At 37.3% G+C, this 19,422-nt stretch overlaps 1 protein-coding gene across 1 annotated transcript; it reads left to right on the plus strand.

Moving 5' to 3' along the window:
- The first annotated feature begins 4,204 nt into the window (after window positions 1–4,204).
- On the plus strand, window positions 4,205–19,032 carry ND-B14.7 (NADH dehydrogenase (ubiquinone) B14.7 subunit). Its single transcript, XM_068353402.1, has 3 exons — window positions 4,205–4,387; window positions 12,048–12,263; window positions 18,642–19,032. Exons 1-3 carry the CDS (start codon window positions 4,309–4,311, stop codon window positions 18,794–18,796), a joined length of 450 nt encoding a protein of 149 aa, XP_068209503.1. The 5' UTR covers window positions 4,205–4,308; the 3' UTR covers window positions 18,797–19,032.
- The last annotated feature ends 390 nt before the right edge of the window (window positions 19,033–19,422 follow it).

Consider the following 19,422-nt stretch of genomic DNA (forward strand, 5'->3'; position numbering starts at 1 on the left):
CCTGCTTTTCCAAGTAGGGTTGTAACTTAATAATAATAATAATAATAATAATAATAATAATAATAATAATAATAATAATAATACTGTTGATACTTTTTTTTTTTATTTTGTATCGGACGAGCGTTGCTCTTAAGTTGCCACTTTGTATTAAAACTTATATTTCACTTTTTTACACGTGTGTATGCACGAGACAACGTTGGACCATTGTTATGTAGAATTTTAATTATTGAAAAATATTAGATCGTTAAAAAAAACATTTCATGCTAGAATAATATTTCAGAATAAAAGGTAAATACGTTAGCATAGCACGAATCACCGTGACTTCGTGACACTTACAGGTGGAACTGTTTGTCCGGAGAGTGGTAACAATTTATGCATATGGTATATGAATTCAAAGTTATTATCTAATTTTCAATGTTACCTATATAGGTCTAGTCTCACAGACAGAGAGATGAAATAATGATAAATATATAAGTAAAGAACAGAGGTGGTGAGTTATTTTCGCTATTAGAAATGTAATTAATTCTACCTCTATTATTTACTTTACTCTATAAACGGAAATCTATAATCAGGTAAGACTCACAGCTATTATGTGCAGATTCCTCAGGGTAGTGTTCTTGGCCCATTACTTTTCATACTATATACACATGACATGTGGTTTGGTCTAGAAAACAAGCTTGTTGCATGTGCAGATGATACTACACTCTTTGCATCAATTCCATCTCCAGAATGTAGATCTGGGGTGGGTGAATCCCTTAATCGAGATCTAGCTAAAATTAGTGCATGATGCAAATTATGGGGTATGAAGTTGAATCCTAACAAAACTCAAAGTATGATTGTAAGTAGATCAAAGACAGTAGCTCCTCAACATCCGGATCTCAGCATTAATAATGTTTCTTTAACTTTGTATGACTTTGAAAATTTTAGGTGTGATTCTCGACAGCAAATTTACTTTCAGAAACACATTAGGTCTGTGTCTTCTTCCATTGCACTAATAAACAAAAAAATACCTATTGAGAAAGTCTTTTAAGATATTCGATGATCAATCTATTCTGAAGAAGTGTTTTAATTCTTTCCTTGTACCTTGTTCCGAGTATTGTTCTCCTGTCTGGTCTTCAGCTGCTGATTCTCATCTTAATTTGTTGGGAAGAAACTTAAGGGCTATTTAATTTCATATTCCTGGTCTTGATATTAGTCTCTGGCACCGTCGTTCAATTAGTTTGTTATGTATGATGCATAAGATTTTTCATACCTCTGAAAATCCTTTACAGTCAAATCTTCCCGGACAGTTCCATCCTATTCGTAATACTAGGCAGTAGGCATGCAATTAATTCTAATAGTCTGGCCTTCTCCATCATAAGGCTCAATACTACACAATATTCTAGAAGTTTTAATCTAGCTGTGACAAAGTTGTGGAATGAACTTCCTAATCAGGTGGTTTTAATTGGTAGAACTTTAAAGGTTCAAACTTGCAGCAAATGTTTTTATGTTGAACAGGCTGACATAAGTTTTTTAGAATTTATTTATGAAATATGTTTTGATGTTACTGTTTTCAAAACATGTCATTAATTGCTAATTATTTCTCATATTGTTTATTCATTTCCTCATTCCCTTTCCTCATTGGGCTATTTTCCCTGTTGGAGCCCTTGGGCCCATAGCACCTTGCTTTTCCAACTAGGGTTGTAGCTTGGCTAGTAATAATAACAATACTACTGTGGTAGTTGATGTCTCATTAGAATCCGCCCACAACTACATATCCAATACTTTCTTTACGTCAAATACATTACTGTGATTGCCAGAAGCTCAAAAAAGTCAGACTCATTAAGTCTTTATTCTTTTACATCTTGTAGGTTAGCCAGGGCACCAGCCACCCATTTAGATACTACCACTAGGGAGTTATGGGATCTTTAGACTGGCCAGATAGTACTACATTGGATCCTTCTCTCTAGTCACGGTTCATTTTCCCTTTGCCTATACATTCACACACCGAATAGTCTGGCCTATTCTTTACATATTCTCCTCTGTCCTCATACACCTGACAACACTGAAATTACCAAACAATTCTTCTTACTGCACTGTAATTGTTCAGTGGCCACTGCCCTCTTTGTAAGGGTAGAAGAGACTCTTTAGCTATGGTAAGCAGCTCTTCTAGGAGGAGGACATTCCAAAATCAAACCATTGTTCTCTAATCTTTAATAGTGCCATAGCTTCTGTACCATGGTCTTCCACTGTCTTGGATTAGTTCTCTTCCTTGATGGTACACTTGGCCACACTGTTCTTTCTTATATCTTATTCCTCTTCCTCTTGTTTTGTTAAAGTTTTTATAGTTTATAAAGTGATATTTATTTTAATGTTGTTGCCCCTCTTAAAATATTTTATTTTTCTTTGTTCCCTTTCCTCACTGAGCTATTTTCCATGTTGGAGCCCCTGGGCTTATAGCATCCTGCTTTTCAAACTAGGGTTGTAGCTTAGCAAGTAATAATAATAATAATAATAATAATAATAATAATAATAATAATAATAATAATATCATATTTAAAGATTATTCGAATATTTTTCCATAATGAATAAACTGACATTTTGATGATAAGAGATAGGATTAATTTTCTAAAATCGCGCTTAATGAACTCTATATTATTTTGAGCGAAGATTCAATATGCTTCGTCCCGTAAACCTAGTCTCATAGCCTCTGTACCATGGCCTTTCACTGTCTTGGGTTAGAGTTCTCTTGCTTGAGGGTACACTCGAGCACACTCTATCTTATTTCTCTTCCTCTTGTTTTGTTAAAGTTTTTAGAGTTTATATAGGAGATATTTATTGTTGTTACTCTTCTTAGAATATTTTATTTTCCTTTTTTCCTTTCCGCACTGAGCTATTTTCCCTGTTGGAGCCCCTGGGCTTATAGCATACTGCTTTTCCAACTAGGGTTGTAGCTTAGTAAGTAATAATAATAATAATAATAAATGTGAAGAATGTAAGGTTGCCGGTTAGGAACTTTCAACCGAAGTTAACTGAAATCAGGTATCACGTATTTTGCTGTATACTGTACCCAATAGGTTATTAATAATAGCTAACGTCAAAATTTCAACTGAAAGTTATACAATCATTCAAGTCAACTTAATCCAATTCTTTTTATAAACTTAAATCCTTTTTTTATCACCATTTATGTAAAATTTCACTATTTTTATGCATGTTAAAGATATCCTTTATTTTTTAAATAATTAATTAGCAAAGCAAAATAATATTCTTGAAATGTTAAAAAGAGCAAAAATATTTAAAATTACATCACTCTGGTTATTAAGATAAAGTTTATTTAACAATTGAACGATTTTTTGACTGGATATATAGAATTAACGTTTTTTTAATTACATATAATAAAAGCTCCAACTTATAAAATGTTTAATTTTATAACTTTATGTAAAGTGGATAAAAATAATAAATTTAAGTTCGCACTTTTTCAATAGGGAGGAGAGTCGTAGAACATAATTATTCTATATAAATTGGATACTATAAATACCCTATTTTATTCTACAAATAATATATTATCCAGCAGAGTTTGATACAAGTTTGCAAAAAGTCTTAAAAATTCTGCAATTAAAAAGAAAAACAGAATACGCCCGTAGAGACGCAGACAACTGACACGACCGTCTTCTGTTTTGTTTATTATACATAATATAATATATAATCCAGAAAGTTTAATATAGCTTTCTAAATGTGTTAAAATTTAACAATAAAACAGTGTTTTATACTTATATTAAAAAAAAAAAGAAAAAAGAAATAGGTCCGTAGACTAATAACACGACCTCAGGGGTGCCATTCGTACGATAATTATCATACATGTACGATTATTTTAGGTCCAGTACGATGTACGATACATACCTTAGGCATATACAAATGTGTGTTTAATTAAACAATTATACTAAAATATTTTGAAATAAGTCAATTATGTAACTCCCTAATAACTATATTGAAACTGTGTACGATATTTTTAGTTGAAAAACGACAATTTTAAGGCTCGTGTACGATAATCCTGTCGAAATAATCTGGCAACCCTGGTCTTCTGTTTTGTTTATTATACATAATATAATATATAATCCAGAAAGTTTAATATAGCTTTCTAAATGTGTTAAAATTTAATAATAAAACAGTGTCTTATACTTATATTAAAAAAAAAAGAAATACGTCCGTAGACTAATAACACGACCGGCTTTTGTTTTACCGACGGTCGATCAGCTGTGCTGGGTCTAGAGCAACATAGACCTAAAACCTAATTAATTTCCAATTTAATTTCATTTTTACTCAGCCAAAATGGGTTACGAAGACGCTCCAGATGGAGAAGATTGCTTTGGGAAAATATGGTCTGTTTCTAAACCAGCTGCTTTTATTGGTAAGTAAAATATAGATTTATTTTTTTTACGGTAGGTAAATGTAAATAGGCTGTCATAGGCCTGTGCTAGGCTAAATCTACTGTAGTTTTAAATTATTCCTTAACAGGAGACCTAAGTTCTGTGGTTTAATTATAATCATAGTTAGGACATGTTAATAAGGAATGGGAACTACGGAAACACACATTTTGCCTGGCGATCTGTTGGACGGAAGTTCGAGACCCCAACCTCCATAGTTTAACAATAACGTATAGGGGATCCTATAGGCTTACCTGCAGATTACCCGCTGCCATTGTCTGGCTCTTCCTTGGGTATTATTATATGGTCAGTGTCTAGGGTATTGTCCTGTCCCTGCCTCTTGCCAGTCATGAGCGACCTTTAAACCTGTGCTCTTTGGCTAGGCTTATTACTCTTGCCTTATTCAGAATAAGTTGTAGGTGAAGTTCTGCTTTCCTTTTGTGTGTGATTCCCCTCTGTATTAGGAAGGACAAAATATTCATGACATTTCATGTAATAATATTTACTGATATGTTGCTGAAAGATGGTAAATATACGATACTTTAATTACCAGCGAAACTGGAATTCGCTATAAAAAATGGATGAGTGTTGGCTAGCTTGGTATTTTTCTTGGAGCCTTTGTAGGGTGACGGCCAGATCCTGTAGAAAACGGGAATATTTTGAACTGTGGCCGTCGTTCTAAAAACGATTTTGGCGGGAGAAGCTAACTTAAAAAGCCCACCTAACCTATGCTAAAAGCCGTATCCTTACCCAGGGGGGCTGCGCTCCCCCCGGACCCCCCCCCCCTACACAACAGTTTCCTTACCTACGAGTACGACGGGAGAAGCTAACTTAAGAAACCCACCTAACCTATGCTAAAAGCCGTGTCCTTGCCCAGGGGGGCTGCGCTCCCCCCCGGACGCCCCCTTACACAACATATTTGAGATCCGTAGACCATTTCCAAACGTTTTTATTCTATACAAGATAACAGTCGGAGCGATAATAAGCAAATTAGGACGTTTGGCCGTAGCGCTACAAACTACCCTTTTTCTTTGGAGCCTTTATATATTAGCGGCCAGTTCCTCTCGTGGGGATTAAAAATAGACATCAACTAACCTAAACTTTCCCCCCTTACCTAACCTACAAGCCGTTTCCTTGCCTACTGACCTAACGGAGGGGCTGCTACCCCCCTTACACTGCCTATTCTAAGTTAGCCGTAATCATGCATACAGGTGGCCGCTATCATATATACGTCCCTAAAGGGCGATCGCAGGGGCCTGTTAGCTCCCCCGTTAGGTAATTAGGTAATTAGGTAAGGACACGGCATGTAGGTTAGGTTAGGTTATTCAATGCATGCGGAAGGAACTGGCCGCTGATATCCAAAGGCTCCTGTATGATACTTTAATTACTAGCGAAACTGGAATTCGCCTTAAGAAATGGACAAGTGCTGGCTAGTTTGGTATTTTTCTCTATCTGTTTAATAGGGGATCGGGCACGATAACTTAGGTATCTTTTGATTAAAATGTTAAGTATATTTTTCACTCCTAAGTCCCTTGTTTACATCTGAGACTTATTGCTCATGCTTGGTTTCTGTGCATTTACAATGACGTATCTGTCGGGTGGTTTTTTAAACCAATTAACAGCTTACAAGTACTTCTTCATAAGTTTCTAGATGTTGTTCTACAACAGCCATTTAGTGAGCGTAGTGGGGAACGAAGTAGTTGAACTGGTTGTTCTGTTTGTTCGCTGTTGAAATGAAGGTCAAATTCGGTTAAAGCACATTATTTACTACAGGAAAATATATATCTTTTGTTCAAAATGTTGCCCCATCTTTAACAATAATTTTACCATACATTCACACCAAAACATTTCACAAGGGAGAAATTATGGTGATATGATCTAATCAAAGGTTCTGGGGTGTATGTATGATAGCGGCCACCTGTATGTATTATTATGGCTAACTTAGAATATGGCAGTGTAAGGGGGGGTTGCAGGGCGGCGTTAGCTCTCCCCCCCCCACCGTTAGGTATGTAGGTAAGGACACAGCTTGTAGGGTCCATCCTTTGTGTCATAACGAATATTATCATAATATAAGGATTTATTTGTGATATACTTTTAGTTTGTGACCTGGGAAGGTGGTTACTGGGCGCTTGCCCCCTGGCTAGGGGTTGTGACCTGGGAACTGCTAGGTTAGGTTAGGTGGGTTTGTTAGGTTCTGTACCCTTTTACAAATCTCGGGTTAAATAATCACGTTTTGTCCTGTTTTCAGCCACTTGCATGAACCATATATTTTTCCAATTGGTAATTTTTTGTTTATTTTGCACTTTTGACAGTTATTAATGTTGCAAATCACTCGTTTATGACATTTCCTTACCCAAAAACCCCGGTTTCCCACTGGTGTCCCCCATAATGGACTTTATGTAAGGGGGTTCAAAAATTCATGAACTGGTGGTTTGGCCCAATATTCCTGGTTAGAAAAGCATAAAACGCAAGATAGCGGGTAGGAAAAATGTTTCATTCATTTAGCTGGAAATTGAAGAACCATATATTTACCAAAACAATTTTGACGGCTAAAATTATACATTGGCAAATTTTTTTTTTTGCAACGTTAACAGGAAAATATATCGGTGGATAGCATCTGCAAATATATACTTTTGGAATTGTTAATTTTTAATAGATTTGAGCATGTTTTTTGTATTTGATTGGAAGGATTCTGTATGTAGTGATTATTTACCCAATCATCAGTGTCGTCAGTGAAGAAAACAAGGCTTGCTGATCCGATGAGATTCCTCCTTTTCAATAAATCCCTCATAAGTTTAGGGAGTGAACAATGTTTGCAATTCAATTCAGGCAGTTCTACGCTGGGCAAAAACTCAACATTTTTAGCGGATTTTCAGGCCAAGTTAGGCATATACAAAAGGTACTCAACTTGCATAGTTAATTAGTTCCAAGAAGCTGTTTGTAACTCCAGTTTTGTTAAATTTTAGGCCTAACTTGAATTCCATACCTATGATTTCCAGCTACAAAAGTCAGTAAATAGTCAGGTTTCATATGAAATAGATATCAGGTTATGTTGTTTTGCTTACTGTATTAAATTATGTAATACAGTATTGCTTTATTACAGTATTTCTTTATCTCTGTTACTTATAGTTGGATGTGTATTTGTACCTCCAAATGTTTGTAATTTTGAGACCTTTTGTATTCTACTTATGGCTTGAAAGTAATAACCCGTGAAACTTAGGTTTCTCTACAATTAAAACCTGCGCAACTACTATAAACAGAGGTCATTTTCCAACATCGTGTACTTCTAAGTAATTGTTGCTGTTTTGGTAAGCGATCTCATTTATGGCGTGATCTCGGAAATTATTCTTTTGATACAGTTTTCGATCTCAATATTTTTAATAGGTAAAAAACAAGAATATTAGAAAATTTAATGGTTCTTGCTTCGATGGGCGCTTGCTAGAAAATAAAAACATCAAGCTCCGTATATACTGGCAAGCGGTAATGTTGAGCTGCGCACACTAACATCAATGACTGATTATTATTTTCTTAGATAGTTATATCTGGTATAAATATAGATATATTTTTTTTTAGAAAATCTAGTGGTTCTTGTTTTGCTGTGAAGTGAGATCGCTACTATCAGGTGAGATCGCTTACCAAAGCAAAATCGCGACTTTGAGATGGCATATCAAAACAGCACCAAGTAATTTCATGAGCAGCTCGTTTAGAAATGTTACGAGGAAGACATTTTGCTGTTTGAAATTTAGCCCATGTAATAGTGTTTTAAATTGATTAAATTAGATGTACAGTACAGTGTTTTAAAGCTGGTTATACCCCAGCATTCAATAAGAATGTCCCCAATTTACAAACACCGAGATACAAACAGAAATCCAACTGAAAGCATCATTAGGAAAAATACAAAGTCTTTACATTTATCATTTTTGGAGGGACACCAGTGATAAGCAACAAATTTGTGTATCCTGGGGGTAAATTTTATCCATCATTATCATCTGATACCATTGTTGGTGTCTTGTTTTGTTTAATTTTTTATACCAAAGGACAGTAGTACAGCGGCATAGCAGACCAATTGTTCAAATTGGTCTAAAAGCACCAAAATTGGCACACATGTAGATTAATATATTCTAAACATTTTTGGATATGGAGGCATTCAAGATTAGCCCTTAGGAAGATATGGCGGCCATTGTTCAAAATGGCCGCCATTTAACATTAGCGTCATTACATAGACTTCATTATGTGTCGTTAGTTTGGTGCTAGATGGGCCAAAATTCCCTTTTTTTACATCAGAATTAACATCAATAAATGTTTAACAGATATTTAGATGAATCTTCTCAAAAATGGCCCCCAAACTGGCCGCCATTTTGTGGAAAAAGTGGACATTTGATAAAGATTTCAATACTCAATGACATAATACCTCTAATAACCAGTACCTGATTTCAGGAACACACTTTAATTGCTCAAGTTGCTTTTTTATTTCAAATTGCTGGCAAAATTGCTAGTCAAAATAATACACAGAGTACGGGAAGTTTACAGTATGGTCAGATTGTAGTTATATAGTCGACCAAAAGCCCAGTCTCTAGGCACAGTACTTGTGTAATCCTGCAGTACATACATGTAATACAATAACGTAGATTTTGCCACACTATGTTAATTATGATTCCGAACTTTTCAAATCTGGTCACCAGAATTATGAATGTCTACAGATCATAATGTTGGTTAGCAAGTTTTCTGTCCCAATCTACTGGCATTCGCCTTCACAGAAACATAGACCAGTGCATTGCAGTGAAGCGTTCTTGCACTTGCAGCGGTTTTTGCAGCCTTTCTTGCATCCGCAAGACACCAGCTCATAGCAGGCCTTGGATGCCTCAGGGAGTGTGGTCCAGAGTGGTGTGTAGAGCCCATCATCACTCCGATGCCAGCCCCAGTCTGTTGGTGGAGGGAGCACGGGCGTTGGTACCAATGCCTGGCCCCAGACATGACCACCCTGAAGGGCAGATCTCTTCACTGCTTCCGACTTTGCTTGACACTGTTGAACTTGAGAAGCTGCGCAATGGAAAGAGCTGCTTGTGTTGAAGAGGAATGGCTTTGATTCTTGATGGTGGGGCCATCCAGCACCATATTTACCATTGCAACTAGTACGTTTGGCACAGAGTCCTCCTGACAGCCGCCCGGGAATGATCCACGGAATTGGTAAGTGTCTTCAAACATATATCGACGAACTATCTGTGCAGCACGCGCAAGGTGAACTGCCTCAGTGTCACAGTCTTGCTCGCAGGCTTTGCCTAGCGCTTCACCAATGTCTTCATCAAACGCTAGTAAAACATCTCGGCCTTTGCTGTGGGATCTCAGGCCTGGTATCTGGGCTAACAGGCGCTCTTTCAGCCTTGTGCTATTAACTTTCTGGCACAAAACAACCCCGAGCTGTTCCATTCTTGTTGTGTATAGCTTTACAAGTTCTGCGAGTCTGAAGACTGGGGTGGTGCCCTCTTCTAGGTGGGTTTCCTCGATATACAGGACCAGTTCAGCCAGTACGATTCTTGACATTACACCTTCATGGTCAGTTTTCTGCTCGGCTTCTACAGTGGTCTTTGCACGATAGTAAAGAGCCAACAAACACTTGGAATGGTACTTGGCCTCCAGAGCCACCATATCACCCATGCTGAGCCTGGCTATGAGTTCATTGTCCCCAACTTGCGCTGCACACTTCCGTACGTGTGTGTCCACCTGGAAGGTTGTTACTTCATGTAGGGTCTCTGTGCCAGACTTTCCACAGAAAAAGCAGGAGGTGCCGCTGGTAGTGGCTTCTGAAGAGTGTGTTCTGGCGCGCTTGGCCTGGACATTGTCAGTACTATCAAATGCTGAGCTGCTTGCGATGCGTCTCTTCTCTGCTCTTCGTAGCATTGTGTTATTGTATTTGAGCATACATGTTTTATGCCACTTGGCCTGGTGGGCAACCATTGTCGCCTCAACACCTTGTCCTTCATCTAGTCTCTGTAACTGAACAGTTCTTGGCAGTTCTCCGAGTTCATCAAATTTGACCAAGTTTGCAGCCATTGTCGTGTATCCACTCCCAGGGTCTCGGCGTTTAGACAGTACTGGGCAGACAAGTGACTCTGTTGTCTCCTCTTGACATACAAGACACAGCTTCCAGTTTGTCTCAGGAGGTGTTGTGGGAGTACGTTGCTCAAAAGTATCGACCAGTTGGAACTTCTTTGCCATGGCTGCAGTCTGGAACAACGCGTCTCTGATGTCAGGTGGTGCTGCTGCTGCCTCACCTGCAAAGACACAAAACACCACCATGTTACCACAAGTTACTACTACAAGGACCATGACTATCAACACTATACTATTACTGCAGCCGCCGTCACTGCCACCAACGCTGCCGCTGCAAAGTAAAATTCATTTTCTTGTGAAATGGTAGCCAAATTATTTGGTAAGCACAGAAGTATGTGTAATTGTACAATACTTATCACCTCTAGCACACTTATCACCTTTAGCATCCACAAAAAGACAAATTATGGTACATATTCAATGACGCTAATGGTAAATAGCGGCCATTTTGAAAAATGGCCGCCAAATGTGCTACGGGGAGAATCTTGAATGCCTCCATATCCAAAATTGTTCAGAATGTATTAATCCACATGTGTGCCAATTTTGGTGCTTTTAGAACAATTTGAACAATTGGTTTCATATTTCTTACTATGCCGCTGGGCTACAGTCTTTTTCAACTAAGGTTGTAGCTTAGCAAGTGATAATAATAACAATAATAATAAAGCAAATGTGATTATATGCTCCTGTACCACATAAAACTGATCTAGACCCTCATGAATTATGATGTGAAATATGGGGAGACATCCTAATGTAACCTATCATGTGGCATCAGCTGCTGGTTCATGCCTTATATGTAAGGCTTCCCTCCTCTGGAACATCCCTTCCTAACTTGGTTTCTATCATTCATAGAGAAACTCTTATTTGCATCTTAAATTTTCGTTGGTCGAGTGCAAAAATGAAATGTTTTTGGTCTTCCCCAACGATTTTGTAGTACGTACCTACATAATTTTTAATAACTATACCAATGATTATTAATGATAATAATTATTATGAATAACAATAATTATTGTTAATAATAATAATTGTAATAATAATGATAGGAATTATTAGGCCTTGATATTGAGAGCTGATTAGTACCATTAATCACAAGAATAATTTATCCAAAAACAGCATTTCTCTCTGGTTTTGTGAGGTGACGTTGTGTGCGTACCAGACACGTGACAAAGTTGATGTTTCCATTTCTTGTATTAATCATATATTGTACTGTAATTGTACAATATATCTGACTGTAACCTAACTTGAAAAATTGTACTTGATATAGTATATATTAATAGCTTCCTTGTAACATGACCCTTTTATATGTGGAGAGTCGCAGAACACCAATCTGAGTGTGATTTCAGTGTTAGCTCAGTAGAGTTTCTCATTGTTAATAATGGTAGGTGAGCATCGGCGCTATGGATACCGTACTAGAAGGTACCACAGAGTACAGTTGGCTATCCTTATTATTACTGTATGTACATCTGATTGTTTGTTATTTTATGTACAGAGGTGTACTCTCATGGGAATTTACTCATGTTGTTTTTCCTCTGTTTGTAGGTGTGATGTTTGCAACATATGATACAGTGGCGTACACCAAACCCCAAGGATACGTACCAACAATTGCAACGTACCTGAAGAGCACTGTGCCATTGGTAGCTGCAGCGTGCACTTTTGCAGCTGTGACTTGTACAGCTTGTAATTTACGTGGAAAGGACGACAAGATTAATTACCTCCTGGGAGGGGCATCAGCTGGTAGCATATTTGGAATAGCTGGTAAGTCGTTTTGGTATTATCCTATGGGTGCCTAACTTGGACTTTAATTATTTTTTATTGTAATATCTTTCGTTTACTTATTTTTTTTACTTTTCTTGAGAAGATAAATATAATGAAAAAGTAGTAAAGAATAACACATACATGGTATTTCTGTACTGTATACTGTTTGTACACATAATTAAAGTCGGAGCAAAAATGATTTCCAAAGCAAATTTTATAATGATATATAGATGTGAATGTAATTACACACTTTCAAAGAGAAAAATCAACTGTAAGTACAGTACCTGTATCTATGTTTACACAATTAAACTAAACTAACAATTTATTCCTGCACCACATACAAACCTTCCGCTCTTTACTTGAGTATTATTTCAGCGAAAGCTAAAGATAGCCGTTGAAGCTTTTGCGAGAGATGTAACCACCCTTTACTAGTTAGGGGGGATTGGGTGGGTAGTTGGGGTAAGCCAGCCACCTTACTCACACCAGAACTACATTAGTAAACAACAATCACTTTTTATTTTGGCTTTATAGAGTTGATGTGTAGTCCTGCTCTCCTGTCAAAACATTTCAACTGGCTTACGATTAAAATCAATTTGCCTAAAGTCTAAAAATTCCTTTGTTTCTGCACAAATACAAACCCTCTGCTATTTATAGGGGTATTAATTTTGGCAAAGCTGAAAGATGAACCATGATAATTTTAGCAAAGCAATAACTACCCTAACTACTCGTCAGTCCCCTGTGGGGGTTAGAAAAGACCTGTCTCGCAGAGAATTCATGCGAGATAGGTGGGCGAGCTCTTCTGTCATGTGAAGGCCTGTGAACAACCCAGGTTGCTCGCCTTATTACCCATTGCGAGTTTGCGAGACCCTATTTGCCATTGCACAAGTGGCGCACAGAGCTTCAGCTTACTGTTGCCTCTAGTGCACGCTACATCGGTAGCATGCACTTACAGTGCTCACATTACTGTACCCATCCTTACAGGTAAGAGTCAACTCTCTCCTCTAAAGTGTTCACTAATGCCTGACAGCTCTCGCCAATGTTTGCTAATACTCGCCAGTGTTGGCCGTCGACCGGCAGTGTTCGATAATATTCGCCAGTCCTCGCTAGAGTTTGCCAGCGCTCTTGAACTCTAGCCAGCCTGGCAGCATTCGCTGTCGTTCACCAGTGTTTGCTAACACTTGCCAGAATTTGCTGGCAATCGTGGACAAATTTGCCTTGTATTTGTGTTTTTTTGGCTCTGGGCTAACAAACCCTTACATGCGAGACTACGCTTCTTCATGGGAAACTCCCTTCCCTGAAGATATTTACACAACTATAGGTGTTTGCTAACACCCTATGAAAGACTGAAGTGAACTCCTTCGGTTGTACATTCCAGCTCACCAAGACGAAACCTCAGGATTATTCACGCAAATCTTTTTCCATTTCCAAGTGTAAAGGTGGGCGGAATATTTTGAAAGTTTACTGAATGTTGAGGATAATAGGGAGGTAGATATAATTGCTGTTGCAGGTGTTGAGGTGCCGGTGATGGGAGATGAGAATGAGAGAGAGATTACAATAGAGGAAGTGAGGAGAGCACTAGATGAAATGAGAGTAGGAAAAGCAAATGGTATGGATGGTGTGAGAGCTGAGATGTTGAAGGAAGGGGGATTGACTGTACTTGAATGGTTGGTGAGATTGTTTAATATGTGTTTTGTGTTGTCAATGGTACCAGTAGATTGGGTTTGTGCATGTAATGTACCACTATATAAGGGTAAGGGAGATGTGCATGATTGTTGTAATTCAAGAGGTATTAGTTTGCTGAGTGTAGTTGGAAAAGTGTATGGTAGAGTAATGATTAATAGGATTAAGGATAAAACAGAGAATGCAATCTTAGAAGTACAGGGTGGTTTTAGAAGAGGTAGGGGTTGTATGAATCAGATTTTTACAGTTAGGCAGATATGCAAGAAATATTTAGCAAAAGGTAAGGAGGTGTATGTTGCGTTTATGAATCTGGAGAAAGCGTATGATAGATTTGATAGGGAAGCTATGTGGAATGTGATGAGGTTATATGGAGTTGGTGGAAGGTTGTTGCAAGCAGTGAAAAGTTTCTACAAAGGTAGTAAAGCATGTGTTAGGATAGGAAATGAAGTGAGTGATTGGTTTCCGGTGAGAGTGGGGCTGAGACAGGGATGTGTGATGTCGCCGTGGTTGTTTAACTTGTATGTTGATGGAGTGGTGAGAGAGGTGAATGCTCGAGTGCTTGGACGAGGATTAAAACTGGTAGACGAGAATGACCATGAATGGGAGGTAAATCAGTTGTTGTTTGCGGATGATACTGTGTTGGTTGCAGACCCAGAAGAGAAGCTTGGCTGATTAGTGACAGAATTTGGAAGGGTGTGTGAGAGAAGGAAGTTGAGAGTTAATGTGGGTAAGAGTAAGGTTTTGAGATGTACTAGAAGGAAAGGTGGTGCAGGGTTGAATGTCATGTTGAATGGAGAGTTACTTGAGGAGGTGGATCAGTTTAAGTATTTGGTGTCTATTGTTGCAGCAAATGGTGGAGCGGAAGCAGATGTACGTCAGAGAGTGAATGAAGGATGCAAAGTGTTGGGGGCAGTTAAGGGAGTAGTAAAAAATAGAGGGTGGGCATGCATGTAAAGAGAGTTCTACAGTATATGAGAAAGTGATTGTACTAACTTTGATGTATGGATCGGAGTTGTGGGGAATGAAAGTGATGGAGAGACAGAAATTGAATGTGTTTGAGATGAAGTGTCTAAGGAGTATGGTTGGTGTATCTCGAGTAGATAGGGTTAGGAACGAAGTGGTAAGGGTGAGAACGGGTGTAAGAAATGAGTTAGCAGCTAGAGTGGATATGAATGTGTTGAGGTGGTTTGTCCATGTTGAGAGAATGGAAAATGGCTGTCAGCTAAAGAAGGTGATGAATGCAAGAGTTGATGGGAGAAGTACAAGAGGAAGGCCAAGGGTTGGGTGGATGGATGGAGTGAAGAAAGCTCTGGGTGATAGGAGGATAGATGTGAGAGAGGCAAGAGAGCGTGCTAAAAATATGAATGAATGGCGAGCGATTGTGACGCAGTTCTGGTAGGCCCTGCTGCTTCCTCCGGTGCCTTAGATGACCGCGGAGGGAGCAGCAGTAGGGGATTCAGCATTATGAAGCTTCATCTGTGGTGGATAATGTGGGAGGGTGGGCTGTGGCACCCTAGCAGTACCAGCTGAACTCGGTTGAGTGCCTTGTCAGGCTGGGAGGAACGTAGAGAGTAGAGGTCCCCTTTTTGTTTTTGTTTTTGTTGATGTCGGCTACCCCCCAAAATTGGGGGAAGTGCCTTGGTATATGTATGCAAGTGTAAAGATACTACCAGTGACCAGGAGGCATTACTTTTCTATTCTATGTGGGTGATACATTATTACCTGAAGCAGATGCAACTAGTCAAACCACAGTTGCAAAACCTTTTTGTTAATATTAACCTCGCAATATCGGACTAATAAGGGAAAGGGGTGACTTGCCGCCATTAGTCCATTGTATCCGCAATATGTTAACTGAAGCATAAAATCAAGCAAGTTCATACCAAATTGTATAGGCTATATGCCTGACATTTGGGTACCATCAGAATGAGGAGCTGAGATTAACACGCTTTGGTTTTTCACCTTTTAATCTCATAATTATGAAATTTAAATTAAATGAAACTCATGAAAACAAAGTCATATATAGTAATTAAGGAATGTAAAATGAAACTCAAAAGCAAAGATAACTTCAAGCAAGGGCCATATCAAAACAAACTGAATACAGTGCCAGAAAACACTAGCAAGTAATATGGGAACTACTACTACTACTATCCCTACTATTAAAGTAAAAAAAAAAAACCTTTATTTGTAAATAAGTAAATAAATAAGAATCTTTTACAGTATATATTCGTGCATAAAATTACTTATATTGGACAAGATAAAAATGTAAACAATTTTTAATTTATCTGTTGTCTTTAGTATTGTTATTATGAATTTTGTTACACTTGATGTATGCTCAAAAATTCAAAATTAACTAAATAGAACTGATTCTGTATCATATTTTCCCTACAGACAACACCCAAAAGGGAAACCATTTTGTTTGTTTCATCGCCAATCTGCAAACAAACAAATGAACGCATTTATACATGCAAGGGATACTTAATGGTACTTATAGTTTTTAGTAAACTATGAATACTGTTATTAATTATATAATTGTTTGAATAAGTTTGGACATTATATCAAGAATACTTATTAATTATATGTGCACAGATCCTTAATAGCGGCAGCTTAAATTAGCTGACGATGTTTACATTTTCTCAGATGGGCTCGAATGTGTAATTTCCAAGCTTATTTAAAACATCTTATAGTAAATATGAATATTCCACAAATGTCAATACTATATGCTAAAAACTGCCATAGTTTACACATAGTTTACTTAAAGCTATTAGTGTCATTAGTTATCAATTGGATGTGTAAATGCGTTTGATCATTTTTTCTTTTGTTGTGTTTCCCGGTGGAAGTAACAAAGTACTGTAATGGTTTTCCTTTTCGGTAATATGTATAGGAAAATGGATTTATTTTGATTTTGAATTTCTAAAGATACAGTAAGTAAAGTATCTGTAGTAAATTCATCTTTATTTATATTAAGAATACTACTGTACTTATCTGTGTGTGCATATTCTTGATAGTGGTTTCTTGAAATCAGGTGATGACTAGATCGGCCAAATGTGTTCACTTGTTCTCAGATGGGCTTGCATAGAAAAAAGTTGATTTAATTGAAATAGAATAATTCCTTGAATTGGCTATTTACTATGAAGATACTGTATGCCAATAATGAATAAGGTAAAAATTTATTCAATTACCTTTATATAAATGAATATAGATATCTCAGAACTAAATACTTCTTACAATGAACTTTTCCAACCGACCACTACTCTAGATATCCCCTATATCCAAAGTCTGTAGTAACTGTCCATTGTTGTGAGGTTCTATTGTACCTTTTTTTAAGTTCCGGTAGACTTAAAAAACTCTCTAAGAATACTATTTCCCTCTGGCTTTGCAAAACTGTTAGGAGAACGTGCTTCCCCCTCGGCTGTAGGTTAAGTGGGACCCATTCAAGCTTACACTTACGAAGTCAGAGGGAGTGGTTTTACAGTACTCTAGCATCCAAGAATAAGCTGTCTGTCACAAGACGGGATCCTAGCCCATCACCTGAGAATTTTTCCTCAGACAATGGAAGGTGGGCAGGTACCAACACTTTCGCACCTTCCTTAAGTCAGAGACCAGACTTCTCAGAGCTTTTTTTTACCAGCTATCATGGTAATACGGACACCCTCCCTTCTTACAGTAAGTCTTCTACTAAAGGTGAGGGTTTGTATTTGTGTAGAAACAAATCACAAATATTTAAAATAATTTTTATTTTTCCTAACTATACAAATGCTAGTCCATTAGGTTTTACTTCTCACCTCATCCACCCAAGTCTTAGTTGAAGGTCAAAGTAGCAACTCAGTATGTAGGTAATGTGGCTGGGCTTCCTCGCTACCTGGTACTAACTATCAACACCTCGTTATAAATTTCAACAGCTGAATTCAGTCTATGCTGAAATCTACTACTATTAAATGACTTGGGTTTGTTTGGTTCGGAAAAGACAGGGTACTTTCAAAATTTGTAATATTTGAGGATTGAATAGAATTTACGCAATGATTTTCTTCCGCTTGCCATGTACTTAAGGGGTATATTCCAAGGAAGAAATGAATAAAATTCTTTGAGAGTTTCAGTTTATGTGATACATGTACATGTAAAAAATAATTTTAATACAAACCAGGGAATTTTGAGGGCTGGAATTTTTTTTTTAAGAAGTGCACTTTTCATTTATAAATTATCTAAGCTTAGAGGCCCAATTTCATTGTTCTTGTGTATTTTGGAACATTTGTTGAAAGATATGAGAATAAAACTGAAGCCAATTGGACTGAATATCTCTGTATTATGATGAAAACCAATTATTTTTACATTACATTTGGATGGAATTAAATTCACTCAAATGCTTAGATATACTTCAAGCAACATTTCATGCATGAATAGACTTATTTTTTTTGAGATGGACTCCTTTTTCTTTTCAGTCTTATATAATTCTAATTACAACTACTACTTATTTAGGACTTAATTTTTTTTAGATTTGCACCTTTGATCCATTAAGTATATATGTTATTTTTCCCTTATTGGAGCCTTTGGGGTTATAGCATCTTGGTTTTCCAACTAGACTTATAGCTTAGCTTGTAATAATAACTATAATATTATGGCAGTAATTTAAGTCTTATGGAAGCGTTGTAAACGTTATGGATGCCATCTGACAAAATTCATAATTGAATCCTCTCTTTGCAGCTCGATCTGTCAAAGTTGGAGTGCCTTTAGGATTTTTCCTGGCTATGGGTGCAATGCTATACAAGGACTCTAGGCAAAATGGCTGGGAAATATTCCCCTACCGGGAACGGAAAGTTGGTTTTAACCACATGTATAACGATTATACAATGAAATGATTTTTAAAATGATCGTACAACAGCTGTCAATTCTCTTTCTTGTATTTACCCAATGGCGTTAATTGTTAGATAAGCAAGGTCCAATGTTGTTCAATCATCATAAGATCCACGCGTCCAAGTAAGTGAAAGTTTTTGTTTCAGCTGTTTTATCTAGTAGAGATATAAGCATTAAGCTCTGATTATTTGAAGGTATATTTTGTAAAAACAAAATGAAATGTAAATAAAGAATGTCATTGTATTAAGTCTTATTTCCTCTTTTGGTTGATGTTGCATTGCCGGCCAATCCCACCCCTCCTGCTCACTTGATTGGTTAAATAAGAAATTGATGTTGCCATTGAGGTAGTTTTACCTTACAAGGTCAGCTAGAGTACCCAGATGAAGACTAAACTTTTGTGGGTCCTCTCTAGCTTGAAATGATATCCTATCGATGACCACTATAGAGAAATGTACTTTTAATTTGATTTAAGGGAGGATAGATTTGGAAGGTATAACCCTCCTACCCTTAGAAGAAAAAACATAACTGGAATCGCTGAAGCAAAGCTACTATTTGTTCCGTAACCGAAATACAAACCACGCTATTTACATTGGGTTTACCTTTTAGCGTAGCTGAAATGGCGAGCCATTAG

Source organism: Palaemon carinicauda, chromosome 2 (genome assembly GCF_036898095.1).
Source record: "Palaemon carinicauda isolate YSFRI2023 chromosome 2, ASM3689809v2, whole genome shotgun sequence".
Lineage (NCBI taxonomy): Eukaryota > Metazoa > Arthropoda > Malacostraca > Decapoda > Palaemonidae > Palaemon > Palaemon carinicauda.

Excerpts from the sequence above, each read along its gene's own strand:
- ND-B14.7 (XM_068353402.1), top strand. The coding sequence starts at position 4,309 with ATGGGTTACGAAGACGCTCCAGATGGAGAAGATTGCTTTGGGAAAATA. Across the intron at positions 4,388-12,047 it reads TAAACCAGCTGCTTTTATTG|GTGTGATGTTTGCAACATAT; the intron begins GTAAGTAAAATA and ends CTCTGTTTGTAG. Across the intron at positions 12,264-18,641 it reads TAGCATATTTGGAATAGCTG|CTCGATCTGTCAAAGTTGGA; the intron begins GTAAGTCGTTTT and ends CTCTCTTTGCAG.